General features: G+C 41.4%; 1 protein-coding gene across 7 annotated transcripts in view; it reads right to left on the reverse strand.

Moving 5' to 3' along the window:
- Positions 1-27,979, reverse strand: part of KIAA0319 (KIAA0319 ortholog) — a 78,544-nt gene that overhangs the window by 13,270 nt on the left and 37,295 nt on the right. For 3 of the 7 annotated variants that reach the window (XM_045551895.1, XM_045551893.1, XM_045551894.1), the window contains 13 exons: positions 20,614-20,806; positions 17,463-17,561; positions 16,216-16,313; positions 15,031-15,118; positions 13,955-14,047; positions 12,396-12,528; positions 8,666-8,894; positions 8,099-8,222; positions 6,457-6,589; positions 5,329-5,477; positions 2,682-2,833; positions 932-1,070; positions 332-491 (listed from right to left, as the gene is read on the reverse strand). In XM_045551895.1, the coding sequence (XP_045407851.1) occupies positions 332-491; positions 932-1,070; positions 2,682-2,833; positions 5,329-5,477; positions 6,457-6,589; positions 8,099-8,222; positions 8,666-8,894; positions 12,396-12,528; positions 13,955-14,047; positions 15,031-15,118; positions 16,216-16,313; positions 17,463-17,561; positions 20,614-20,806 (1,790 nt within the window). Of the gene's footprint in view, positions 1-331; positions 492-931; positions 1,071-2,681; positions 2,834-5,328; positions 5,478-6,456; positions 6,590-8,098; positions 8,223-8,665; positions 8,895-12,395; positions 12,529-13,954; positions 14,048-15,030; positions 15,119-16,215; positions 16,314-17,462; positions 17,562-20,375; positions 20,395-20,613; positions 20,807-22,529; positions 22,561-26,356; positions 26,516-27,979 lie in introns of those variants that run through there. The other 4 variants (XM_045551897.1, XM_045551896.1, XM_045551898.1 and 1 more) reach the window with 4 other exon arrangements.

A 27,979-nucleotide genomic window follows, 5' to 3' on the forward strand; every position in this document is an offset into this window, starting at 1 on the left:
GTTGCTGTGAGACATCTTCTTCACATGCCCCAGACCACGGACATGCCCTCCGAAGTCACCAGAACTAACAACCAGCTCCCTCTGATGGTCCCCAACTCCTTCATTCAGAACATTCTCAGTCAACAAACATTTACTGAGACTTATGGGAAGGACCTAGAATGATGTTGTCTCTGCTCCTGCCCTTTGAGAGGAAAATGTATATGAGTGGGATAAGAGTGTGCACAAAAATATAGAACAAGCCGAGGAATGAACCACTTTCTGCAGGACTGGGATGAGGGGAGAGCTGGACCTGTGCAGGGCCGAGGCCCTGCCATGGGTGTGCAGCGCATACCTGAGGTCCGAGTGAGCCTGGATCTTCTGCACCTTAATGTCCGAGTCCAGCACATTCAGCAGCACCGCCAGCTGCCTCACCAGGGTGTCCTTCTGCTGCTCTGTCAGCTGCCCCACGCCAACCTGTAGGGTCAGCTCCACCAGGCCACTCTTCCTGGGGTCTAGGAAAAGAGAAGTGTTGGCATTTCCAGCTGGTGATCACAGGCTTGACAATATAAGGAGTGAGGCCTGTATAGGAGTTTAAAATTAATCATAGGCAATTTCTATATTTGGGATTTAGGACTCAGGGGAGCTGCCTTCCCTCAGTGCTCCCGTATGGAAGCCCTGTGTCCTCTTCTCATTAGGGCTTTGTCCCCTGGCAGGAAGACAAATGAAACGTGAAAAGAAAATCTTGTTGCCAAATACAATTCTCCTTAATGAGTTATGAAACTGGACCTGTTTGGGGACACACAAGTATAGAGACATCCTCAAAGCAGGCCCAGCCACGAGCTGGAGGCAGCCACAGGAGCCAGCCACAGTGGGTCACACCTGTTAACTGCAAACACCCCAAAGACTGATGAGCCCGACCATGCACGACTTGCATCAGGGCCTGGGAACGCACCTGGCTGCACTTCCACTGTGGCAGTGTCTGTGTCCACGGCCCCCTGACTGTCAGTGACTCGCAAGCGGAAAGTGTACACTCCCTCCACCAGATTTGTAAGCTGCAGGGCTGCACCGCGGTCAGAGCCATCGATGACATCCTACAAAACAACACCGTTCACAGGGCAGTTGTCAACCACAGTTCCCAATTTCTGGGTTTCTGCTGACCCTGAACCTCAGTGTCCCTTCTCGTTAACATATGCATGATTTTAAAAGGGAGGCTGAAGAGGAACCAGGCTGGCAGGTCAGCTGAAGATGGGAATAATTCTCAGCACCTCTTCCCCATAAAGCACCAGGGGCACAAATTCCTCAGACAGTATTTCCTGAGCTGAGTTTACCAAGCATTTTCTGGGAATTACCAAATGATTAATTTTATCTGACAGAGGGAGAGACCATTTGAATTAGAGCAAGGACAGGTCTTCAGGGTCTTATTTTCAAACACAGTTTTACAATACTCTTGTCTTGTGTTCCCTCATGGTGTATCATGTTCACCTTCTCAAATGATCAAAAAGCCTTGGTAGAAACATCTGTTTTGTATTCCTCAAGGTTCCAAAGAATTAGAGAAGAAACTCCCAGACCACTGCTCACAGAAGGGATGGTAACTTGCTAACAGAAGAGGATGGTAGCAAAAAATAAATGCTCTGAACAGAGATCCATTGTAATTACATTTAGAAGCTAATCCACTAGCTATCTGATAATATTAATTCTAGAAGTGCTTTAGAAAGTATGAAGCAATTCCAGTTCCTTCCCTGTGACTACTCCTTTGGTACATCTCCAAGAGTATATGTGCATCTCTCCAGTCCTTAGCAACAGCAGGACTGACGATGTACCTGAATTTATAGCTTAAGAGGCAGAGTGATCTAATGGGAGAAAAATGCCTTCCAGGAGCTAAAAACCTGGGTTTGCCTGGTTTTATCAGGAAAGAGTTAGTTGACCTTTGCCAAGTCACTCTTGATCTCTGGATGTCACTTTGTACACCTGTGAAACGTAAATATCAATCCCTGACCTACTGACATATCTGGTACAATATGAGGAAGAGGAAAGAATCCATTTGGACCAAAATTTCCCACTGGAAGAGTTTGCTTCAAAGTACTTCCAGGCTATGGCTTCCTACCCCATCCAAAGTCTGGTCAGGGAAAAGTCAGAAAGGGCTTCAGCATTTGCTTAAACCTAACAGCAGCCTACTGCCCCCAGTCCTCAGGACGGTCAAGTGTAGAAGCATAAGCACCTTACAGGGAGCATGGGAGTGTTCCCTCAGGAGAGATGAGGCCATAACAAAGACACCGCTGTGGTCTGTATTGTGTCCCTCCCAAATTCCTGTGTTGAAGCCCTAACCGCAATGTGACTGTACCTAGAAACAGGACCTATAAGCAGGTAACTAAGGTTAAATGAGGTCATGAGGGTAGGGCCCTGATCCGACAGGATTAGTGTCCTTATAAGAAGAGACACCAGAGCACACTTGCTCTCTCTCTCCCTGCCTGCCACGTGAGGACACAATGAGAAGGCAGCTGTCTGTAAGCCAGGAAGAAGGACCTTACCAGAAACTGCACTGGCCAGCACCTTAATCTTGTCTTCCTAGCCTCCAGAACAATGAGAAAATAAATTTCCATTGTTTTAACCTCCCAGTCGTGGTATTTTGTTGTGGCAGCCCAAGCTGACTGATGCAGAGGTAATGATGAGTGGTTTAGGAGTAATTCTCTTTAAGTACTCACTCCAGCTGCTGGACTCTGGCCATCCCGGATCCACAGATAGGACACAATTCCTTGGTCATCAGTAGACCTTGAACCATCCAAAGTAATGGAATTATTGGGAAGCACAAGAACATGTCTGCCACCAGCCTGGGCTCTGGGAGGACTATTATTTTCTAAGTCAAATATAGCAAAAATGAAAGCAGAGAGATTGATTTAAAACACTGGTGATAGAAGTGTGTCATAAAACATCCGCAACTCTTCCACTTCGCAGATACAGTAAGTAGATGTAAAATATCCAAAAGGTGTTATTTTCTGCCCCAAATACCTATAAGATAATATATAAACTTCCTTAAAGCTCTGTTTGTGCTTAGCTAGCTATAATTTGGAATGAAAAAGGTAAAACAGGTGGCAGGCTACACACTGGGAATTTTTCTAATATTGTTATGCTTTTTCTCTCCTTGAAAAGAGAAATAATGACCTTACTTAACTTTAGGGTCCTGAAAGTGAAAATATTTTGGTTTACAATATATTCTGGATCATTTTGTACTAGTCTACACTATCTGGCCACAGAAATATTTTGATTTCTGGTACTGCCAAATCTTGAATGTCTAAGATAAAAAATTTGAGTAAAAAATAATTAGACCCTCACTTCTCTGACGAGGTGTTAGATATAAATGAGGCAATGTAAGAGCCATCTCTGATGTAATAGCCTCAGGAAAGAGGGGCCTGGGAGCATTGAACGAGAACTTGGTGTGGTGGGGAGACGTTAATTAATAAGACACAGCCTCAATTTGGAGATGAGGTTATTAAAGGCAAATGCTGCTTGTTCAGATGGGGTTCTGGGACCCAACTTCATTCCTCTCAATTTCCCCTTAGAAACAAGTCAAGCAACAAAAACTGAGGGTGAGGACAGCCAAGCGCTGATCCAAGGGAGTGATTAACATCCACAGGTCACCAAACATTTTCACCCTGAGAAACGATGCCAGAGATTGGAGCAGAGACAACTGGTGCCATTACTAGCTCTTCCATTTCATTCACCACACTCCATTTTGGGGAGGATTTGGAGATGGGGGAGAGTCTGGTGTTAAGGAGGCTTAATTCCATTGTGGATATAGGAGAAGGCAGGAAAAAACAGACTGGCAATAAACTAAGTTAACCCAGAAGTCATTTGGTCAAAAACAATGTCTAGACCCTATTCAGGTTCACAACCAGAACTTAAGACAACCATTCTCCTTTTACGATTATGTGCTCTTGAACTCCAGTCATGATGCTCCCCGAAGCACTTCACCTAGGCACTCCATTGCCACAAATTCAATGTATCAAAATCTGGACTGAATTCTTCATGCTCACAAACCTACTGCTACTCTTCTGTGACCCCTGTTTCAGATAATTGTGCCATCACCCACTCATCTGCTGAAGACCAAACTCTTGGTGTCATCTTAGCATCTTAGACAATCTTTCTTACTGTCCAGATCCACTAAGTTCCCAAGTCTTGAGAATTTAAGCCTCTAAAATATCTTCCCAATCTATCCTTTTCTCCCCTGTTCTCCCTTTGTTTGGCCTCAAATGGGGCTCATATAATCTATTCTCCAGACTATTACACTTGCATTCTAACTATTCTCTCTTCTTTCAGCCTCTCTTCTTATCAATCTTTTATCTTTTTAAAAATCCATACCTTCCAGCTAAAATGACATGATGCTAGGGTTTGCTCCAAAATGTTCCAAAAACTAAACGAAAATATGAATTGATAAATAAAAGATTGGCAAAATGTTGACAGCTGTTGAAGCTGAAGGATGGGTATATGATGGTCTGTTAAGATTATTTTCTCTACTTTCATGTATGGTCGAAAACTTCTATAATAAAACCTTTGAAAAAATCCAAATCCTCATCACTTTCCTGATAAAACTGCTCCAACCCCTTTCAACTGCCCAGAGAATAAAGTCCAAACTCCCAGGCATGACCCACAGCACACATGACCCTGCCTGGCAGAGCCCCTGCCTCAGGCTGCACCCCAGCTCTTGTTGTTGCACAAACTCAGACCTTTTCATCCAGCCGTGCTCTTTACTCCTCTGCACTTTAACTCATAGTAACATCCATCCACTAATTCATTCAGCATTTATGATTTGCCGTGAGTCCATCACTCTGCTAGACAGAGGACACAGGAACATCTGAAGCGAAGGCACTCGGGCATCTCACAGTCAAATGGGAAAACAGACAAGGAGGCAAGTACCTGAAGCAGCACTACACCAGTCTAGGCCACAAAGTCCACATTAAGAAATAACACATTTTCAGGGACGTTTCATTGAAATAAAAGAGAAAAAAAAAGAAATAACACAGAACTTGAATTTTTAAGGAACAGAGAAAGCAAAGCATAATGGTGTCATTTGGACATGGGTCTTTCATTGCCAGTAGTCACAGAAAGAGAGTGAAGCCACTAGAAGATATACTCCACAAGCAAAAGGAAATGCTGTCTTCTTGCAGAAGGCAATTGGAAAATAGCTAATGTGGATAGAAGAAGTTTGGCTTTGCTTGGCCAGGTGGATTTTGGCATCTGCTATGAATACATAAGTGAACACCAATGTCTCTGAACAATCGAGGCCTGGCTTAGGGTCCGGTAGGACTGGAAAGCAGAGCAGGCCCAGCCCTCTCCACCCTCAGACCCACTCACCCTTCTTCACAGCCACGGTGAGAGTGGACGTGCTGCTCAGTCCCTCCTGGTCTTTCACCGTCAAACGGAAGTGATAGGTTCCCACCTGAAGACCAGTGACCGTGGCTATCGCCTTGTCAATATTTTCCATCCCCACCGCATTGGGGCCCCTATAAACAGGAACGTGGTTAACAAAAGGGAGGGGGTATGGGATTCTGAGTATGGCAGGCATGTGATTTGTGTCCTTATAAATGCTTTTTTTTACCAGCTAGAATACATACCATTTAGAGAATTCTAAGACAACTCTTCATCATTTGCATTCTCTAGTTCAGTGTAAGAGTCAGAAACTAATGCCAATTTCAGTCAGAGACTGCTAGATTACTGTGAAAATTTTGCTTATTTTTTTTTTTAATTGAGCTGCCAGTGAAATGATCTATCCTTGGAAAATGGGAGCCTTAGAAACTACTCCCATTTCTTCTTTGGATAAAATTAGGTTCAATCCTCACCTATGTTTAAGGGGAGTGTGGGGGAGGAGGGAATGAGCCAGATAATCGATCTCCTAAGAGAGAAATTATGGTGTAGTCGGTAAGATTGTGGGGTTTCTGGTCACCCTAGGTGTGAGTCCCAGCTCTTCTCTCACTATCTGGGTAACCTTAGGCCATCTGCTATCATTAGTCTCCACAAGCCTCAGTTTCTTCAACTTCAAAATGGGGCTAAAGTTAGTATTTGCCTCTTAAGAACTGACATAGGAGTCTATGAGCTTAAGCATGTAAAGCTCAGAAAATGTTAGATGACACGGGTCTCCCCTCACACTCTGCACTCCTGCTGTCCACAGTCACTGCAGGGCACGCTGAGTGTAGACAGGCCCACACACAGGTCTCCTTGCACTTCCTCTGCATCAAGCTCACCTCACTCCCAGACTGCCCTGCACACCTGCCCTGGGCTCCACCTGCCTCCACTGTCAATGAATATCCACCCACACTGGAGACAGCCTTCAATCAATAATGCCCAGCCACTTCTAGAAACGTGCTTAAATCCTGACTCCTCAGCAAGCTAAGCTGATAGTTTACTACACATCCCCCAGAGAAGGGATGTTATTAGCATTCAGAACGGGTGTGAACCCGGCAGCTTGGCGGTGAGATGCGCTACCTGACGTGCTCCCAGTGGTAGAAGACAATGCCGTGGTCGTCGCTGCTCCTGCTCCCATCCAGGGTGGCGCTCTCCACCGGGAAGACCAGCTCCTTATCAGGGCCAGCCACCGCCACCGGAGGCCTGTTTGTTTCTGGAATTACAGAAACAGTGTGAAAGAGTATTATCTCTTTGCCTTAAGTCTGAAATCCCCTGATTTCTTGAGTTAAGCAAATCATTCACATTCAGATCAGGCAGCTACTAGAGTACACAGAGTCCTCTGGGGATCCTTGAGGAAGTGCTGCAGTCTCCTGGCCGACCACGGAGTGGAACAGTCCGAGTTTGAGACTAGACTTACAGGCAGCAGGAAAACTGATAGATACATGTTTGGTTTCTTTAAAAGATCTTCAAAAGTCATAGAGTAAAGACAGAAGGAAAGGGAAGAAGGGTAGGAGGAGAGAGGGAGGAAGGATGGGAAGGAGGAAGGAGGGAGAAAAAGAGAGGAAAGAAGTCAGAGAAGGAAAGAAGGAAGGAGAAAAGCAAGGAAGGAGAGAGGAAGGAAGGAAGGAAGGAAGTCAATCAGTTGACATCAGTGTGAAGAGACCTACTTTGTCAGGGAGGGCTTACTTTTTTTGTCTTTGTAGCACAAGTGCCTAACACAGTACCTGGTAAACAGTAAATGTTCAAGACATTTTAGTTAAATGTTGACAAAAGTAAAAGTTATAAAGTATTGTTGATATTATTATTGATATTAAAAGATACAATTTCTGTTAAAAAAAAAAAAAAGTCACGTAGTCAAAACCTGAGGCAGCCCTTACCCAATGTCCAGACCGCGTCACAGCCCCGCTATCCTGCTCAGCACGGTTCAGTGGTTTCCCGCTGCCCTTCGGGTGAAACGCTGCTGTGACCATGCATGTGCAATGCCCTTTATGACGGAGCCCCTCACTCCCACAGCCCCACCTCTCTTTCTCTCTGTCCAATCACACTAATTCCTTTGAATTCCTTGAATGTTCCAGAGCCTCTTTCACCCTGCGGCCTCCATGCATCCTGTTCCCTCTGCCTAAAAACTCTTCCTCCTGCCCTCCCTTCCGCCCTTCACCTTCTTCACTAACTGCTACCCATGCTTCCACCCTGAGCTCTTGGAAGAGCTCTCTGGAGACGCCTCAAGCCCAGCAGGCGCCCCTCCCGTGGGCCCCTCTAGCAGCCTAGTAAAGCACTGATCACATAGTTTTACGCAATTCGCCCATAAGCCCTGCGAGTGCAGAGACCAAGTCTATCTTGTTTAGTTTCCCATCCCCAGGGCCTCATAGCACTTTTCACATATTAGCTGATAAATAAATAATTTATTTATAGATTGAGTATATTCTCATTGCCAGGACATTGGACAGACTTTCTGGGACCAGGAGGCCTCTTCTAGAAAAGTTCTAAAGTAAGACCATTGTCAAGCAAAGGTCTAGCTACCTTTAAGGTTATTTAAATCCAGAGGTAGGCAGAATGCTGGGTTTTCATGAAACTGTTAATGGACAGTGAGTGGAACTGGGGCCAATGCTCCAAGGTCTGGCTAATCTGAGTTACCACCAAATTTGATGCCTCTGAAGCCCAGAAGCCCAGCTATCAGTTCAGCTTTAATCTCTAGGGCCAAATCTCTTTTCCATCCACCTACCAGGCTGGACAGTCACAGTGACCACAGCAGTAGATTGTTGCCTTGAAGAATCTGTCACCATCAGCTGAAACGTATAATCTCCTTCCTGCATTGCAGATAAATGAAGATACGGTGTCTGTACTCCCTGAGTAATAGCGAACACAAAAATGAAAACAAAAGCAAAAAAAATAATATTAAAAAAGCACCAGTAAATAACATGACATAATGAAAAACTAATGATTCTACTTAATACAGAGATCCGGCTGGGAAAAGAAATTTATGTGTCTCCAGGAAATGCAACCTAAAGTCCATTGTGTATCCTCATACACTACTGAAGGAGTATGAATTAATACAGCTTTTCTGGGGGGCAATATGGCAACATCTATTAAGATGTTAAATGAGCACATTATTCAACCCAGCAATTCCACTTCTTAGTATCTACACTAGAGAAATGTACAAGGAGACTCGCATGTGGATGCTGACTAAAGCATGGTCTGTAGTAACAAAATATCTCTGTTGATGCCCCCCCGCAAACCAATACTAGACAGACAGACAGACGAAAGTCTGAAGGCAGGATGGAGAACTTGCCTGCATGGCCACCTTTTTGTCCTCACTCCCAGGGGCCAGGGACCACTGATAGAGGACAATCTGGTGATCATCACTGCTCTGATTTCCATTCAATGTGATGGAGTTTTGGGGCAAAGTTATGGTCCGATTTGGTCCCGCATTGGCCACTGGGGGGTCATCCACAGCATTGTTGACTATTATGGCTGCAGTTGTGGAGTTAGTGGCTCCATCTGAGTCTGTGATGGTCAACCTACAAGAAGGAGAGGAAGCCATAGTTGCAAGAATTTGTCAAATTTTAAGGTAAATGGTCCATTTAGTTGGCTCATAGCATAGTTTTCAGAACAATTCAGAATAGGTGTAAATAGAAATTTGAGGATGAAGCTAAGAAAAGCACACAGGCCAGGCGCGGTGGCTCACGCCTGTAATCCTAGCACTCTGGGAGGCTGAGGCGGGAGGACTGCTTGAGCTCAGGAGTTCGAGACCAGCCTGAGCAAGAGCGAGACCCTGTCTCTACTAAAAATAGAAAAGAAATGATCTGTCCAACTAAAAATATATATAGAAAAAATTAGCCGGGCATGGTGGCACATGCCTGTAGTCCCAGCTACTCGGGAGGCTGAGGCCGTAGGATCGCTTAAGCCCAGGGGTCTGAGGTTGCTGTGAGCTAGGCTGACGCCACGGCACTCACTCTAGCCTGGGCAACAGAGAGAGACTCTGTCTCAAAAATAAATAAATAAATAGTAATGATAATAACTTTTCTGAAGTCTTCTTGGGCTTTTAGACCAGAAAGTTCCCACAAGTCTATATTAGCAAACCCCTCAGATAAAAAGTAAACATTAATTTGGCAACATGTAACAAACACCTGTGACCCAGAAATTTTGCTTGCACCCTAAAATTTAAGTATAAGGATGCTCCCAAACATTGAATAATGGGGCTGAATTAATAAACTATGATATATCTGCACAGCATCAAATATGATGTTGTAGAATATTTAATAGCATAGATATTAATAATAAATGAGGAATCTAAAAAAAGACCCACATAAATATGAAAACTTGATATAGATGAGAGTGGCTTTGCAGATTGGGAAAGGATTGACTCAACAATAACTAGTACTGGGATAATTGGTTGATTATACATGTGGGAAAAAAATAAAATTAGATCAAACCACAGCTGAGATACAATTAATTCCAGATAGATAAAAATTTGTTTCTTCTTTTTTTTATTTTTTATTTTTTCCATCCTAATTTGTCCTAATATAGATAAAAATTTGAACGTGAAAGATAAAACTTTTAAAATCTTACGGAAAAAAATAGAAGGTTGCTTTAAAAATTCCCTATACATCTTGATCTGAGTAAGAAAAATAAAAGGTTTTATATTTGCATGTGTATAGAAAAAGGCCTATAACCAAACTGTTAAGGGTGTTTATTTTTAGGTAATTAAATTATAGGAGGTATTTAATTTCCTTCTTTCTGCTTATAGATGTATTCTGGGTTTTTTAAATTTTATTTTTATGGCAAACATTCATTACTCTCACTCCTGCATTGTTACTTGTCTCTTGAAATCTCTATTTTGTCTGAGTGGAGCTGTGCCTGCCAAGGTGGGAAACACAAAACAAACACACGAGCATGGGACGCCCCACGCAGCTGCTCAACCTGCCTCCACAGAGCCTGTACATTTCCAGGGATCTACTCTTAATAATAAAGTAAGCTTGCAGAGCTAGCTAAATTTTTTTTAATTGTGGTAATTTTTAATTAATTAAAAAATTCTAATGTTTAATTTTTAAATTGTGGTAACATACACATAACCTAAAACGTTGTAACCATTTTAAGTGGACAATTCAGTGGCATTAAGTACACTCACATTGTTAAGTAACCATCACTAATCTCTCTCTCTAAAACTTTTTCATCATCCCAAACTAAAACTCTATACCCATTAAACAGCAATGGATTAGTCCCTCTTTCTACCTGTCCCTGGCAATCATGATTCTGCTTTCTAATCTCTAATGAATTTGACTACTCTATCTACCTCATATAAGTGGAATCAGACAATATTTGTCCTTTTGTTCCTGGCTTATTTCACTTAGCCTAATATATTCAAGATTTATCCATGTTGCAGCACATATCAGAATTTCATTTCATTTTAAGGCTGAATAATATTCCATTGTATGTACATAACACGTTGTGTTTATCTGGTCATCTGTTGATGGACATTCAAGTTGATCTTACCGTTTTGGCTATTGTGAGTAATGCTGTTAAGAACATCAGTGTACAAGTATCTGTTTGAGTACCTGCTTTTAATTCTTTTGGGTATATATCTAGAAGTAGTTTGCTGAATCAGATGGTAATTCTATATTTAACTTTTTGATGAACTGCCACAGTGTTTTCCACAGTGGCTCCACCATTTTACATTCCCATCAGCAATGCACAAGGGCTCCCAGCACTTGTTATATTCTAGTTTTTTTAATAATAATCATGCTAAATGGAGTAAATCGTTTCTTAAGCCAAAATTTCAGATAAACCCAAACAGAAGCTTTTACAGCCATATGCAAAATCTGAAACACTCTGGAGCACCTTTGTGGGCCTTTTAGTCAAAGACGAATCCTGTCAGATACTTGAGAGTCTCTTAACAAGGCTAGACTTCAGAGGATCCATAAATAGATATATATGGGCTCCTTCTTGGAATTATCATATTCTTAAAGAGTTATATGACATCTGAAAAATATAACATGCCAGTATGTATGGGATACAGCTAAGCAGTACTTAAAGGAAAATTGCAGCTTTAAAAGCCTTCTAATACAGGAAGGAAGATATGTGTGTATGTGTGTGTGTATATATATATAATGACCTAAAATTCTACTGCAAGAAGGAAAAACAAACAAACTAAATCAAAAATAAATAGAAGTAAAGAAAGAACAAAAAGCAAAAATTAATGAATTAGAAAACTGACAAGGCCAGGCACAGAGGCTCATGCCTATAATCCTAGCACTCTGGGAGGCCAAGGCAGGAAGATGCTTGAGTTCAGGAGTTCAGATCAGCCTGAGCAAAGGCAAGACCTGTCGCTACTAAAAATGGAAAAATTATCCTGGCATCGTGGGGTGGCTGTAGCCCCAGCAACTCAGGAGGCTGAGGCAAGTGGATCGCTTGAGCCCAGAAATTTGAGATTGCAGTGAGCTATGATGACACCACTGCACTCTACCCACGATGGCAGAAGGAGACTCAGTCTCAAAAAAAAAAAAAAAAAAAAAAAGTTGTAAAAAGAAAAAGATTAAGGCAAATAATCAGGCCTGGTGCAGTTGCTCACATCTGTAATCCCAGTTTCTTGGGAGGCTGAGGCAAGAAGGTCACTTGAGCTCAGGACTTTGAGATCAGCCTGGGCAACACAGCAAGACCCCGTCTCAGAAAAAAAAAAAGATAAATAATCTTACAATTAACAGATAATCATAAAATTAATTCTGCCTCACTTTGAAGATACAAACTTTCTTTTGCATAACTCAATGAGCAAAAAGTTACCATCCCCATATTATTCCTGACAATCCAAACCAAACATTTCCAATAAACAAACACTTATAGGTCATATTATTTGATGAGGATATCAGAATTTACAGTGGCAGCCAATCAAAACTCACAAGAAAACCAAATCTGCCTTGCCTCTTGATCAAAATGAAAAGCAGCAGTGTTTTATAGGCCTTAATTTAAAGAAACAGTCAAAATATAAGTAGTGGAAAGCACAGTAATGGTGGGGACCCACTTGCCTGAACGTATAGTTGCCAGGACTAAGGTTAGACAAGTGCAGGACAGGGGAGTCAGCTGAGTTCTTCTCTTCTATGAAGGGCCCGGTAATTTCTTCCCAGTGATAACTCACTATTTTAGTATCATCTGTACTTTCTAAAAGATTAAAAAATAAAAACTAGAATGAAATGCAAGAACAGTAAAATATAAGTTTTATACTTTCTATTATTGCATATTTAAATTTGTTTTTAAATAAAAGTATATACTTGCATAGATCCCAATGGATATATATTATATATTAGAAGGAGGTTTTTTCTACTCCCTAAATTATCATCACTATTTTTCTCCTAGATTTCCACCAGATTTGAGTGGGACTATTCTCGTTCAGTTGAATATTTAAGAAGCACAGTGACAAGCACTATTGCTTTTTAAAAAACAGGCATCAACACAGTGAAGCACATTGAAATGCAACCTCTGTTCACCTCAACTGCAGCATATGAGAACCTACTGATAATTTTAAATAGGTATCTAAACTGACAGATTCATAAAGACTTAAGAGATGCTTATCTATAATTTACAAAACACCTTTTACTACCTTAATTTTTAAGGTATAAAGCAGAGAGGTCATATCCTACATAAAAACTTCCCATTCCTACTTTAAAAGGGAGTAAACAAAATGTGCCCTGCAGAATCAGAGAAATTTAATCCTGAAAGGAAGCCCGCTTTATATAATTCATTTAATGAAAGAACACGTTCATGTGACAGATTAATAATCCTGAACAGTTTCCTGTAACTAAGTCACACTGAATTCGAGGAATCAAAGAGTGATGCATTTTCTCCTGCAAATATTTCCATTTAAAATATGCTTTATTTTCACATTGCTCAGGAGGAAATGTGGACATCTATATCTGAATAGATGCAAATGGTCATGTCAATATGCTCTCCGTACATTTGCAGGCTTGTAAAATGGAGCAGCTTTAATGTCTAGCAAGTATTCTCCCAACAACCAAGGCAACTGTTCTTCACTCTGTACAAGGTTTGGTATTAGCTTTGTGATTAAATGCACATAAAATGCAATTACCAGGTACATTGATATTACTGAACCACATCAAACATGGGATGTGCTTTCAATCTATTTTCATCTGTATGGACACCTGTAGTTATGTTGGGACCCCTTCCACATAGACTCTACCAGAAGGAACAAAGCCTGAACCAAATTAACAAATAAAACACTAACCAGTCTCACTGTAGGCACCCCTTCTAAGAGTTGTTAGAAGTGATTTTCCAGTTATTAACCATATATACCACACTGGAAGGAGACTCTTTAATAATTGCTTTAATTCCCAATCAAATAGTTTGGCCCTAAAGAACTTTCTCATAGAATAGACAAATGCTGAGGAAAAGTAAACACAGGACAGAGAACTGCTGAAGGAATTAAAGAAGATACAAAATTAAAGAAGGAGGCAATCATTTATCAGTGTATTGGCCCATAGGTCCACCCAGCCTTGATGCAGAGCACTCTTTAAATCTTGTTGTATGTAGGGGAAAATAAAAAATCCCTGAAGTATCACAGTATACACACGGCTGCCATCGATGAGGGCTGACATCAAAGGCAAAGTGAGCTCTTGTACTTCGGGAGAAACAACTGCTATGGGTGGCAGGTTGACTCTTCTGGCTGTGACAGGAAAAAGGACAGTGACTGAACCCACGTTGTGTATGCATATGCTGTTGCCCAAATAAAATCATCTACTTTCCAAAAATTGATTATAAACATCCTGCCAAGAAAGTGTTTATCCTACAGGCTCAACTATGGAGAACACTTTTTATGATCTGGAGTCTTCCTATAAATTTTAGGAGCTTGTCTATACATTTACATTTTTGTATGTAAGCCCAGGCTCAGTGAAGATGTGCAGTGATAACCAAGGGGCTAGTCACAGAACGTGAGCAGTAATTGTAGAATAGGAGCAATGGATTATAGCTCCATCTCCTATTAACTGGATCTTAAATCTCTGACTGATGGAGTTCTCCCACCCCACCATGCTTTAGCTGTAATAATAATCAGGCAGAATATGTGAAAGAGCTGTCAGCCCCTCCGGAAAAGGCTGGAGGTGGAGTTGGCACAGAGGAGTTCTACCTCAATCGTGCATTGTGGGTAGTGGAGGCTGAAGGCCAGACCACTTCTGCTCACTGAGCCAGGGCTGTGCCCACCTGGCCAAAGAGCCCCTGGTTCTAATTCACACGAATGCACTGACCTATTGGCTAGTGGTAAGCTTGGAAGCCCATGGCACACATTGTCCCCTGCCCCCTTAGTTGCTCATTTGAATGTATTTGAAATGCCCCTGCTCCAAAGGTGAAGCTGAGTCATGGGAGTGGAGGTGGAAGGTAAGAGTGGATGGAGTAAATGTCACACAGAGCAGGCTAAGGCACAATTTGCCACCATTCAGAAACAGCAAGCAATAGCCTTGTAGTCTTAAATAGCCATGTCAAATGAGACCTAAGGGTTATACAGAAAGTAGAAAAAAAATTGAGAACATAATTCTTGTATGTTTTCTCTAAAACAGAGCCTAACATAAAAACATATATATAACCATGTCATCCAGGCACCCAAAACTGAGATAAACCCGTACAGCAGAAGGCCATTCTCTTACACAGGCTTACCTGGCTTAACAGTGACATTGATGAATGCTTCTCCAAAGGCATTTTCACTAGAAACAGCTACTTTGAAGGTATAAAGTCCTACCGACAACTGCAACATAAAGAACAGTTATACAAACACACATGCAAAAGACATCATGGGTTTACTACCTAGAAAAGGCTAAAATATCCCAGAAGTCATACTCCTAAATCAGCACGGAGAATGGGCTCAGGAGAAAAGTCTCATTTGGATCTGTCAAGAGTCTGCCACGTTTGAAGCCTGCATTCTGGAACAGTAAAGGTCACCTAGACAGGCCTTTAGCTTAGTTACAGATCTTCATGGGACTTACAGAGACCTAAGGGAAAGCAGCATTTGCAAAAGTGTGAGTTTGGAAAGCATGCATTTTTATCTCGTAGCTCTGGTGAGTTGGCTGCTGGTGGTCTGGGTACCACACTTTGAGAAACAGAACTCAATTAACATGGGGGTGATGCCCACTCATGTTACACCACTAGCTGTGTAGTCTCAGGAGATTAGCTAACATAATCATCTGGTAGGAAACCAGACCTCTGGCAGCTAAGTTAGTTTATATATCCTTACAGCCAAGAAGAGAGCATGTTTTTTATGAGGTGCTTATATCTTGGAGCAATATTTGAATAGTAAAAGCAATTTGTGAACTGGAATGGAATTATTGGCAACTCTAGAAATGTGCCCAATTAAGAACCAGAGAGAAGTAGAATGTCTCTAACACTGCAAGGAGAGCAAAAGTTAGAACAGGTTTTTAACCTCACCACAGAGATTTTTGGGAAACCAGACCCCTTCCCCTGAGCTGATATGCCAAATAACTCAGAAATAACTCAAATAAAGAAAAGCTATCTGAAGCCTATTTGACCATCTGCTTGCTATGTACATGGTATGTATGTATGTATCTATCTCACTCTGTCACCCAGGCTGCAGTGCAGTGGCATGATCACAGCTCACTACACCTTGAACTCCTGGCCTCAAGCAATCCTCTCACCTCAGCCTCCCAAAGTGCTCAGATTATAGGCATGAGCCACAATGCTTGGCCTTATTCACTTATATTTATATCCTTTATTCATTTATATCCTTCTTTTGGCCTTAATCCTAAAACTTTTGTGTTTAACAGCTAAGAAGGCATTAGCTGAATTCTGTGGCGTGCTGTCGAACACACCCAATCTCCAGTTACTTACTTGAGAGAGGTTAAGAGTTTGCATGTATCCTTGTTTTATTTCACCTTGGTAGTCTACAGGGTGGCTTATTAAACTCCATTCATAGTTGTAGGTTGTTTCTGAGAGCAAAAAAGAATTATGAGTAGTTATAAATTCTGAGAGGCCACTATATAACCTGTGCAGAGGGAAAGAGATAAAAGTCTTAAACCCAGTATTGATTCCCTTAGATATACTGAACTTGACTTTCAACTATCACCCACGTAAGGAATAACATTTTTACATCTTTTTCATGTAAAATTTATTTTTTATTATAAAAACATACAACTTACAGAAAATTCAGAAAATGAATACAGTTAAAAGAAACAGCTCCCTAATCTCATTGTTAGTATTCGATGATTTCCTTCCAGGGTGCTAAATCTGACTATCCATGTAAGTTTTAACATAGTATAATCCATGGTACTTTTCTCCTTTTAATAAAAGGCAAGGAGATTTCCATTCATTTGATCTGCTGTTGGGGTTTATTTAGGGACACAAAAATAGAGTAAACAACTCTATGCTGAGATGAAGCTGTCTCCCACCTTCAGATATTAGTGAACTGTGAGGTACGTCATCTCAAAGGCTTAAAATGCAAATGCCAAATATTATCATCTCTGTTTATAAAATTTTGACCCATATGTGATGGGGGAAAAATGAATCAAATACCTTAAGAATGAGTATATCTTAATAAAGAACGTATTTGACAGGCCACAGGGACCAGCCAAATGTTCACCGAACAGTAGAGCACGGATGAGTAGAAGAAAGAGATTTCTGAGGAACATTTTTTGAGCAGCTGGTGTGAGGTATCCTGAGAACCTCAGAGCCATGTTGTCAACTCTGCAGTATCTGCCAGCAAACCTTTGGGTGTGTGCTACCTCCCTCTCCTCACAGTGGCATCTTCCCAGGCTCTGTGGGTTATCACAGGTCAAGATCTTGCATGCGGCAACCTCTCCTGCTCCAGTGTATCACTCTGCTTTGCACATCAGAAATTGGCTTTCCATCCTGGCTAATTAAAGGGATATATTCTGTACTTAATTTCCTATACTGTTACTCCCCCATGTTAAATTATTTCAATACATTTTGATGCTTAGGATAATCAAACCCTTGTCTTCCACCCTTGTTTCTGACATGCAGTATGTGAAAATGACTCCATGTTGCAAACAACCTGTAAAGGCCTGGCAAGGAAGGCCTTCGCCACCCCAGGTGGCCACAGAGGAAAGTCAAGCTCTCACCTGCAGGGGGCGGTGGCGCAACAAAGGCCTTCAGTTCAGCGTCATTGTTGGGTAAAGTTATTACTAGGTTATCTCCCGCAGACACCGTAAGTTCTTTCACTAAAAGTTAATTAGAGATAGTACATGCCATTACATAATATAATGATGTCATGTTACTGCCCTACAATAGATCTATCTTTAATATCCATAAAATAAAATAGCACATGTTTTTATAATAGTTCTTCATATGATTTTACCTGAGACAATTTTTTCCTCTGGCTAGTAACTGAACTGTGCCCTATATGACGCTGCGGGGTTTAACGCCATCAATATGAGCTGGCACTGCGAAGAAAATAACGGTTTCAATTGACTGAGCAATGTGTCGGGTGACAAGAGTTGGGTGAAATAGGTGGGGCACTGTGGATCGGGCCTATTTTCCCTCTTGCTGCCAGCTTTGACTCCCTAGTGTGAGCTATTTTTAGTTATAAAAAGATTGAGTATAATCATAAGTGTTTCTGTGTCATTAGTCACACAACACTCAGTTCTGATAGTAACTTCATGAATTACTGCTAATAGCCTTGCTCTTGGAACCTTTCCAAGAAAAAATCCAATCGACCCCAATATAAAACGCCTATTTTAATTCAAGCAGCAGGAACATTAACTCTTATCAAAAGCACTTATCCACTCAGAAGCATTCAGAACAATACTCATTTACTTTCTCTATAACCAGGATTACATCGATATATTCATACAATGGTTCTATCAGCTTGACTCAACTGGACAATAGTTTCACTTATAAAATACATTGTAATATGTCAAATATCACATAGAACAAAGTAAAGATTTAAAAAAAAAAAAAAAGCTGCATGCACTCCAGAGGCATCGATTGCTTGGAGATGTCAGAGAGACAGGTTGCTTGTTTACTCTGCTCTTCTCTCAGTCCTCAGTCCCTCAAGTGCTCCCTACACCATCTGCAGAGGCTCTCAGTGGCTTCTCTGGCTCCTCTCTCCTGCCACTTGCACTAACTCTCTGCCCTGAAAGTCAGCAATTGTAGACCTAGAAGAGACATTGGTCCAAACCTCTCATTTTATGGAGGGGCAAACTGAACCCTAGAAAGGCAAAGCAAGTTGTCCAAGGCTATATGGATAATTAGCAATAGATCCACTAATATTTAATTAATTTAAATGTATTTATTTCAACAAACACTTACATACCAGATTAAGCACCATTCCAAGGGCTTTAAAATGATCCATTCACTTAATCCTCATAACAACCCTACACAGTAGGTTCTATTAGATCCCAAAGATCCTCCTTCCCAGGCCAGTTTCTCTTTCTAGGTACTACACGCCTTCTCTTCCACCATTATCCTTCTCTGTACTGAAGCTCAGGATCATAGTAAAAAAAATAGTTAAAGATAATCTCCAAAATACATGACCCACAGAAAAGCTCAGGAAAGGTGACCCTTAGGTCTTGTATATTCTAATAACTTCTTTATTAGAAAAATCTAAAGGAAGATTTTCAATCCTCATTGTGGCCTCTGCAACACATGGCACTTTGATCACTTCCTCCCTTTTGGAACTATAGGAGACCAGAATGTGCCAACCCAAAATATGACTGAAGGAGACTAGAATATGCCACTGCAAATATACCTCTTTAGTATAAGGATTATTCCAAGCTGATTCTTTTGAGAAACAGCAGACAAGGAGAAGCTCTGAAAACAGAGTAGAAGTTACTCTTTTGTGAGGGAAATTTACATCCATAAAGGAAATGGAGAAAGTGGAGACTTAACTCTGCATCACAAGCCTTCCTCTTGCTTACCTTTTTTGTTCTGGGAACCTACCATCACTTGCCTTCCCCACACCTTTGTTTTAGTTGAAGATGCTACATAAACTGGCGTTCTAGGCCATCTCTTTGAGATTTACTCATCTCCCTGGATAGCTTCCATGTATATATGAAATATACATGTTCATAAACTCCTGTTTGATTTTTCTGTCTTGTTACAGGGGCCCCAGACTAACTTAGAAGGGTAGAGGGAAAATTGTTTTTTTTTCTCCTCTACAGAATTCTCTCCCCCATTTCCTCCCTCATTCCATGCTTTGCTCTTTATCTCCCACCCCTTTGGCATAACCACCCAGTCAGCTCTGTAGGCTCCCCCTACTCTTCCAGCTCCTTATACAATGACATCCCCAAAGTCCCACCACTCTGCCTGGATAATCTCATGTTGCCCCCATGTCTTCAATTATCACCTCCATACTCCCAATCCTTAATCTTCTGCCCAACTGCTCGTCTAATTTCAGTTCCATATGTTCATATATCTCAGAGTCCTTTTCCTTCATTGTGACATCCAATCACTCATCAAATCCCAATGATTCTGCTCCTTTACTATCTCTTGAATCTAGTTCCTTCTCTCTATCCCTGCAACCACTTGCTATAGCCTTCTAATTAGGGTCTTCTTGCCTCCAGTCAACTCCACACTATTTTCTTAATACAAATCTGCTCATTTTCCTTTCCTGCTTAAAACCATTCAGGGATTCTCTGTATCCATCCAATAAAATGCAGATTCCTTAGCACAAAACACATGATTTTTCAAATTCTTGCCCTGTTTACCACTCTAGTTCCAGGCACAACGAACTTCTTACAGTTCTTCCAAAATTTCACATAAGCTCTTGTACTTCTCTTCTCTTGCACAGTAGTGAATGAGATGATGGATGGGAAGCACCGAGCATGGTGCCTGGCACTCCAGAAGTACTCAGCAAATACGATTATCGCTGTTGTTACTACACATGTTGGTCCTCGACCTGAATGACAGGCCAACCCCATTTTTGCCAGCTCACTCTCCCCTAGCATCATCTGCTCTGGAAAGGCTTCCCTGGCCTCTCCTAGCGAGTCAGGGTGCCCCTCTCTGCTCCCATAGTAGCCTCTCACAGCACTTACCATATTGTATCAGAACCATCTCTTTACCTGTCAGTCTCCTCTCCTGGACTATCGAGTCCCTGAGGGAAAGACAATGTCTTAATCATCTTTTTATTTCCAGTAAGCAGCACCGTTTCTGAAACATGATAGATGCTCAAAAATGCGCCTGGAGGGAATGAGTAAACTTTAAAAGTTGTGACTACCAAATCTACAGCCTGTTTTCAGCACATTTCTCCCAATTGTATTTTTTAAAAGTTACCTGTCCTGGGAGCAGTAGTAGGAGATAAGGGTTGCTCAGAGAGGGTGGACCCAGAGGGGACAGTGCTAGTGGGAAGCATTGGGATGCTGTGCACTGTGCTCCCCAGGCTGACTGTGAGCACTTGGCTTTCCTCCACGGTGGCTGGGCTCAACTCCAGGCTGGCTGGAGGAGGATTATGGGAAGGCATTAGAACCTAGGAAATCAATTACAAGGAAAAATCGTTAAGAAAGAAAACAGTTGAACTCTTCAAGCAACACAATGTCACTGACCTTTTTCATAAATTAGATTCAGTAACGTTTGAAAAACTATGAATAATATAGTAAAACTCTGGAACTCTAGTAGATCATCTCTTCCAAATAGACTCTCTGCTATCTACTACAAATGTAAGGCAACTGTGGGTTGGACAATTAGTATAGGTGAACGAACACACACACACACACACACACACACACACACACACTCTCTCTCTCTCTCAAGATAAACAGTGAAAAAATAATTATAGTAGCCCCTGAACTAATCAGTGTAATAGACTAAATGTTTGTGTCCCCCCAGAATTCCTATGTTGAAATTCTAAGCCACAATGTGATCGTATTTGGAGGTAGGGCCTTTTGGAAGATCATGAGGGTGGAGCCCCCATAATGTGATTAGTGCCATTATAAGAAAAGGACAAAGAGCTAGCTAGTTCTCTGTCCTCCATGTAAGGGCACAGCAAGAAGATGACTATCTGTAAACCAAGATGGGGTCCTCACCAAGAACCTGACCCTGCTGGCAACCTGATCTCAGACTTCCAACCTCTAGAACTATGAACTATAAATGTCTGATATCTAGGCCACCCAGTTCATGGTATTTTGTTATAGCAACCTGAGCTATAACTAAGACAATCAGTAAGGAAATAACTGAAGATGATCAAATAATTCAACAGTAAACAGGCTTCTAGAGTAAATGATCTCTATTCATACTATACATTGTATATAAACTATCACTTGAATTTACAGAGTTAGCCAAGTAAAAGTTTTTAAATTAAATATTATGTGCCAGAGGGAAAAATCTCATAACATGATAATAAAATGCTCTTCTGAGACTCAAAATAGCCAGTAACGATGTCTGGCCAGGTAAGTAAAATTTTAGGCTAGAACATAGGGGACCCAAAGGGGATATGTACAGTGAGAAACTCACAGGAAAAAAAAAGCTGTAATTCAAATGCAAACTTTAGAGTGGGTCATTGGTGCTTATTGAAAATACAGCTACTCTTTTCTACAGTTGAGAAAATTGAGCAAAGACCTGGTATATTTTTTGTGACTGGAGATGTGATCACTGTTATCATTACTAATATTAACTGAACCCCCACTAGGTGCTACATATTTACTAGGCAATTGGTGAAACCTTCTGTACCTAAATTTCCAAAACCAAGGCAAAAAAACCGAAAAAGACAAAACAATACGTTGAAGATATATTGATCAAACTAAGAGAAATCAATTGACTCACATTTAAAAAAAACAGGTAGTAGGTCTACCATAATTTTAAGATGCTCAGTTGCATTAAACTTTCAGGCAGATGGGTTTGTAAAGTGAGTGCTAATGGATAAAACTGTTTGTTGAATCCTGCTTGCTAAGAATAGTACTAAATTCAGAATCATTGCAAACTAGGGCTGCCAATAAGTGTCCATAACGTATTAAAATAGAGCCGCTGCAAATTCCATAATAATCCAGTATAAACTGGATTTTTTTTTGTATCAAGTCCTGAAAAACTATTGCCAAGTTGAAATAAAGAATGAAGCTAGACAGTGGTCAAAGAAATTAAGGCACCTTGGATGCAGGTCACAAAGCCACTAGGAAATTCTAGTCCTGCTCTTCTCTAAAACATTCACTTTCCCACCAAGCTGCCTCTCCAGGCTGGAATCATATGCCAATTCTTACCTTCATTGCTCAGTAATCTATCCATGACTTCCATCACAGAACTCCTTGCTAAGTTATCAGGATACACGGTTCTCTTCGACATACCCTCCAAAAGAAATGGATCCTCTATGGAAGTAACTGAGCACCAGCATCTCCCATTTCAGCCCTTCAACTTCAGCTGGGCCTAGTCAATAAAGGTCTCAAATGGCTCTTGGTTCTATTTTCTCTACTCTTACTTGCTTTGAAACAACTTGTTTTAGGTGAATCTGTATAGTCTTGTCCACTTGAAAACACAGCTACAAGAAAATGTCCTTTATGCTCTACAAGTTTGATCTTGATTTGTTTTTCCTAGATGTCCTATTCAATGGCACTATTTTATGAATAATGACATTATGGACAGTCATGTACAAGTCTTTGTATGGACATCTGTTTTTGTTTCTCTTGAATAAATACCTAGAAGTGAAATTGCTGAGTCATATGGTAACTCTATATTTAACATTTTGAGGAACTGCAAGACTGTTTTCCAAAGTTGCTGCACCATTTTACATTCCCACCAGCAGTGTGTGAGTTCCAATTTCTCTACATCCTTACTGACACTTATTATCTGTTTTTATTTTTTTATTCTAACTATCCTAGTAGGTGTGAAGTGATATCTCATTGTAGCTTTGATTTGTATTTCCCTAAAGATTAACAGTATCGAGCATCTTTTGATGTGCTTATTGGCCATTCTTCTATAATCTTTGGAGAAATGTATATTCAGACCCTTTGCCCATTTTTAAATTGGGTTATTTGTCTTATTATTATTGAGTTATGAGTTATCTGTATATTCCATATACAATATTTTTGGTATACGATTTACAAATATTGATCCTAATCTATAGGTTGTCTATACTTTCTTGATGTTGTCATCTAAAACACAAAAGTTTTTCATTTGATGAAGTCAAATTTATCATTGTTTTCTTTTATTGCTATGTTTTTGATGTCTTATCTAAGAAATTATTGCCTAACCCAAGGTTACACAGACTTACTGCTGTTTTCTTGTAAGTCTTTTACGGTTTTAACTCTTATACTGAAGTCTTCGGTCCATTCTGAATTAATTTTTTATAAGGTATGAGGTAAGGATCTAAACTCATTGTTTTGCATGTGAATCGCCAGTTGTCCCAGTGCCATCTGTAGAACAGAGTGTTCCTTCCCCATTGAATTTTCTAGGTATCTTTACCAAATACAATTGAACTATTTTAAATACTTTTTTGGTGAGAGGAGAAATCTTAGTTGCTGTCACTATTCACTTCATCAGAATAAAATGATATTAATATTTCTTATTATGCCATGGAGCTAATGTTTATGAACAGTTTTTTAAGGATTATCTACAATTTTTTTTTAAAGAGCCAAGGTCTTGCTCTGTTGCCCAGACTGGAGTGCAGTGGGACAATCATAGTTCACTGCCACCTTGAATTCCTGGGCTATCAAGTGATCCTCCTGCCTCAGCCTTCCAAGTAGCTGGGAATACAGGTACATGTCACCACACCCAGCTAATCTTTTTAATTTTTTGTACAGATGGGGTCTCCCTATATTGCTCAGGCTGGTCTTAAACTCCTCAAGCAATCTTCCCACCATGGCCTCCCAAAGTACCGGGATTACAGGTACGAGGCACGACACTGGCCTATCTACAACTTAATGTGACTGTAGAGGAAATTTTGTATTTCAATGGAAAACCACCACACCAGCCTTCTTTTGGCCTCCGTTTGCTTGAAATATTGATTTCTACCCCTTTATTTTCAGTCTAAATGCATCCTTGCAGGTTAGATATGTTTCCTGAAGACAGCAAACACTTGGCTTGTATTTTCTTTATCCATTGGGCCAGCCTAGGTCTCTTGAGTAGGGAGTTCAAGCCATTCACATTTATTGAGAGAACTGATAGGTGGGGCAGATTTCTGTTCATCCTGTCGGGTAGAACATCATTGCTATGTTTTCTCTCTTGAGCCATTGTGGTATCTGGCCTTTAATCTTTAGCTTTTGAGTGGTTTTACATTCATGAGTGTTTCTTGTGCTGGTCCGTGTGCAACTCTGTTTTGAGTACTTCTCGGAGGGCTGGTCTTGTCTTGGTGAATTCCCTCAGTCTTTGTTTATCTGAGAATGTCTTAATTTCTCCTTTGTATACAAAACTTAGCTTTGCTGGGCACAAGATTCTAGGCTGGGCATTATTCTGTTTCAGAAGAGTGAGAATGGGGCCCCAGTCTCTTCTTGCTTGTAAGGTTTCAGTTGAGAAATCTGGTGTTATTTGGATGGGCTTTCCTTTGTATGTTACTTGTTTTTTTTGCCTTACAGCTCAAAGAAGGGACTCTTTGTGGATATTTTGGTCAGTCTGATGACTGCGTGATGTGGTGTCTTCCTATTTGCAATGAATCTCCCAGGGGTTCTTTGGGCTTCTTGTACCTGTATATCTAGATTTTTAGCAAGGCCTGGGAAATTTTCCTCTGTTATATCCTCAAATAGCTTATCCAACCCTTGTGTATTTTCTTCTTCACCCTCAGGAATGCCCATAACTCTCATGTTAGGCTTCTTCACATAATCCCACATTTCTTGCAGGCTTTGCTGTTTTACCTTATTTCTTTGCTCTATCTCTGTGATTGACTTATTTAATTAGAAGGTGTTATCTTCAATCTCTGAGATTCTTTATTTTGTTTGATCTACCTTGCTCTTGAGGCTTTCCACTGTGTTTTGTAGTTCCCTGAATAAATTCTTCATTTCCAGGAGTTTGGTTTGATTTTTCTTTAATATTTTGATTTCTTTAGTGAATTTTTCTTCCAAGTCCTAGATTTTTTGTTTTGTGGTTTCTTTGTGTTGGTTATCCATTTTTTCTTGCATATATCATTGAGTTTTCTTACAATCCATGTTTGAAATTCTTCTTCTGTCATTTTAGTGTTCTGAGTTTGGTTAATGTCCATTGCTAGAGAGCTGTTGTTCCTCTTTGGGGGTGTGTTTTCCGTTTGATTCTTTATACTTTCAGAGTTCTTTCGCTGAGTCCGTCCCATCTGGATCAATGGTTGCTTCCCACCTTTCAGTTTTCGTTTGGAAAGTAACACGCCATGTGCAGGCTCTGTTCCAGTGGATGCTGTAGGGGCAAGGCAGTTCACCACTGCTGTCTGACAGCCTGCATGTGTGCATTTCTATGCTTACTTCTTCTGTCACTAGGGGGAGCCGCTAATGTGTTGTTCAGGGTTCTTCTACCACAGTTGGGAGGCTGCTCCTGGTGGGAGGGGTTACTTGGGGAGCCTGTTTGGGCCTCGTGCCAGGGTTTTTGTTCCCTGGCAGCAGATCCCACTGTTGGCAGCCAATCAGAGGCAAAAGTCCAGCCCCAGGGTTTTGATCTGATCAGATGACCAGAACCAGTGTGACGAGTAAAGTCACTGGGCTGACAACTTTTCATCTGCAGCCAAGATTCACACTAGCTGCAGAGAGAGAGAGTGGTTGTTTTGTTTTGTTTTGTTTTTTAGTGCAAACGTAGCAACTTTTTTTAAATCAGAGCCGTAGTGAAATATATGTAATTTTTTTTTCAGCTTATTATGGGGGTACAAAAGCTCAGGTTATATATATTGCCCATGTCCCGTGTATCCCCCTGAGTCAGAGCCTCAAGCGTGTCCATTCTCCAGACAGTGCGCCTGGTACTCACCATGTAGTCATACCTCCATCCCCTCTCCCCACCCCCCCCACCTCCCCGAGTCAGCACCTTCAAGCCTGACCATTCCCCAGACGGTGCGCAATGCACTCATCATGTAGGCATACACCCATCCCCCCCCCCGCCCGTCTCAGTCTGATATGCAGTTGATTTTCTTATCTCTCCCTACCTCCGAAGGTGGTGAGAAAGATGCTGGCTAGGGGGACAGGGTGGTGTCACACAGTCCGCTCAGCACCCCTGGGCCTGCAAGTTCCACAGGTGATAGCCTCCTCCGCCCCAGCGCCTGTAAATCTCATGGGTGTTAGCCTCCCACGACTAGGGAAGCACTCAGAGTTCATATATCAGAATGGGTCTGGCTAGTTAACCATAAGTCATGTAAGGGCGGAGCTTGTCGCCAGAGTCCCCAGGCTGGGGGAAGGGAGCCGCCCGACACCATATCACACCGCAGCAGCTGGGTTGTGGACCCCGAAAATGGCAACAGCCCACCCACAGAGCACTAGCACTGGGGGCAACTGTTCAGGGGTTGGCAGGTGCCAGGTCCAGGGGCTGAGTCATCAGGATGCCTCCTTTTCTCTTTTATGTTGCCCTCCCACAATCTCATGCCTGTCCCGCAGGAGCTCTCACTCTTTCTGATCCACTCTGAGTGGGCCTATTAGCCCATGGCAGATTCCAGGTTAGAATCCCCTATTTAGTGTTCACTTCCATGGATCTGGACCTGCTGAGTGGTAGAGGCAATTTACCTGTCTCCTAACTGCCTCCAGCGGTAGCCCAGACCCGTCCCTCCCCCGCCCAGCGCAGTCCTGGCACAGAGCTCGGGGAGTTCAAGATGCTTCCTGTTAATGTCTCCTCTTCACAGAGCCCCCACGTCTCCCGCGGTGATTTTGTTTGCACCGACTTCAGGCAGGTCCCTGAGTGGGTGTGGAGGTCAGTGGGGAAGCAAGATGTTCTCCTGTGGGACTGATCCCACCTCGCTCACTGGCCAAGCGGGCGCAGCCATCCCACGCTCTACTCTCCATTGTTTGTCTCGCACTCTCCAGATTTTCATGATTTTATCTCCTGTTCACCTTTTCTTTTTCCTGCTTTTTGTGTCCCATGCTTATTCTCCATCAGTTCACAACGCTGTTCTTGCGGGGGAGCGATCTATTCATGTGTAGCAGACCGAGATGTACACCTCTCTCTCTGGGAGCAGGAATCTAGGAGGTTACCTCCACTCTGCCATATTTTTCTTCCTATGGTATACTTTAAAACAAGTAAAAGAGTGGAATTGGAATGTTCCTAACACAAAGAAATGATAAACGCTTGAGGTGATGGATACACCAATTACCCTGATTTGATTATTACACATTGTATGCCTGCATCGAAACATTACATGTATTCTATAAATATATACTATTGTGTATAATTAAAAATAAAAAATTAATTGAAAAAAATTTTAAAATAAAAATGACTTCTAGACTTTGGTTTTTTTTTTTTTTTGCAATTTTTCTTGGTTGAGATTATAATATATAGTCAATTCAATCCATCGTTCTTCATTTATTCTATCCTAAGCACAGAAAACTTAAATACTATTTTCCTTTAAAAAATTCTTAAAAGGACTCCCATGTCTTTTTGTTACTTCATTTCCAACTGTATTCAGCTTCCTCTCTGATCAACATGTGCAACACATTCCCATCAAGTCCTGACCATTTCCCAAACAAGTAGCTCTAAGCTATCCAAATACACTCTTCTCATGACACAGTTTTCTTACTCTTTATCTCCCTGATCTTTTGCCATTAATACTTCGGCCTTCTCC

The sequence above is a fragment of the Lemur catta genome, chromosome 5, assembly GCF_020740605.2.
Source record: "Lemur catta isolate mLemCat1 chromosome 5, mLemCat1.pri, whole genome shotgun sequence".
In the NCBI taxonomy this organism is placed as follows: Eukaryota; Metazoa; Chordata; class Mammalia; order Primates; family Lemuridae; genus Lemur; species Lemur catta.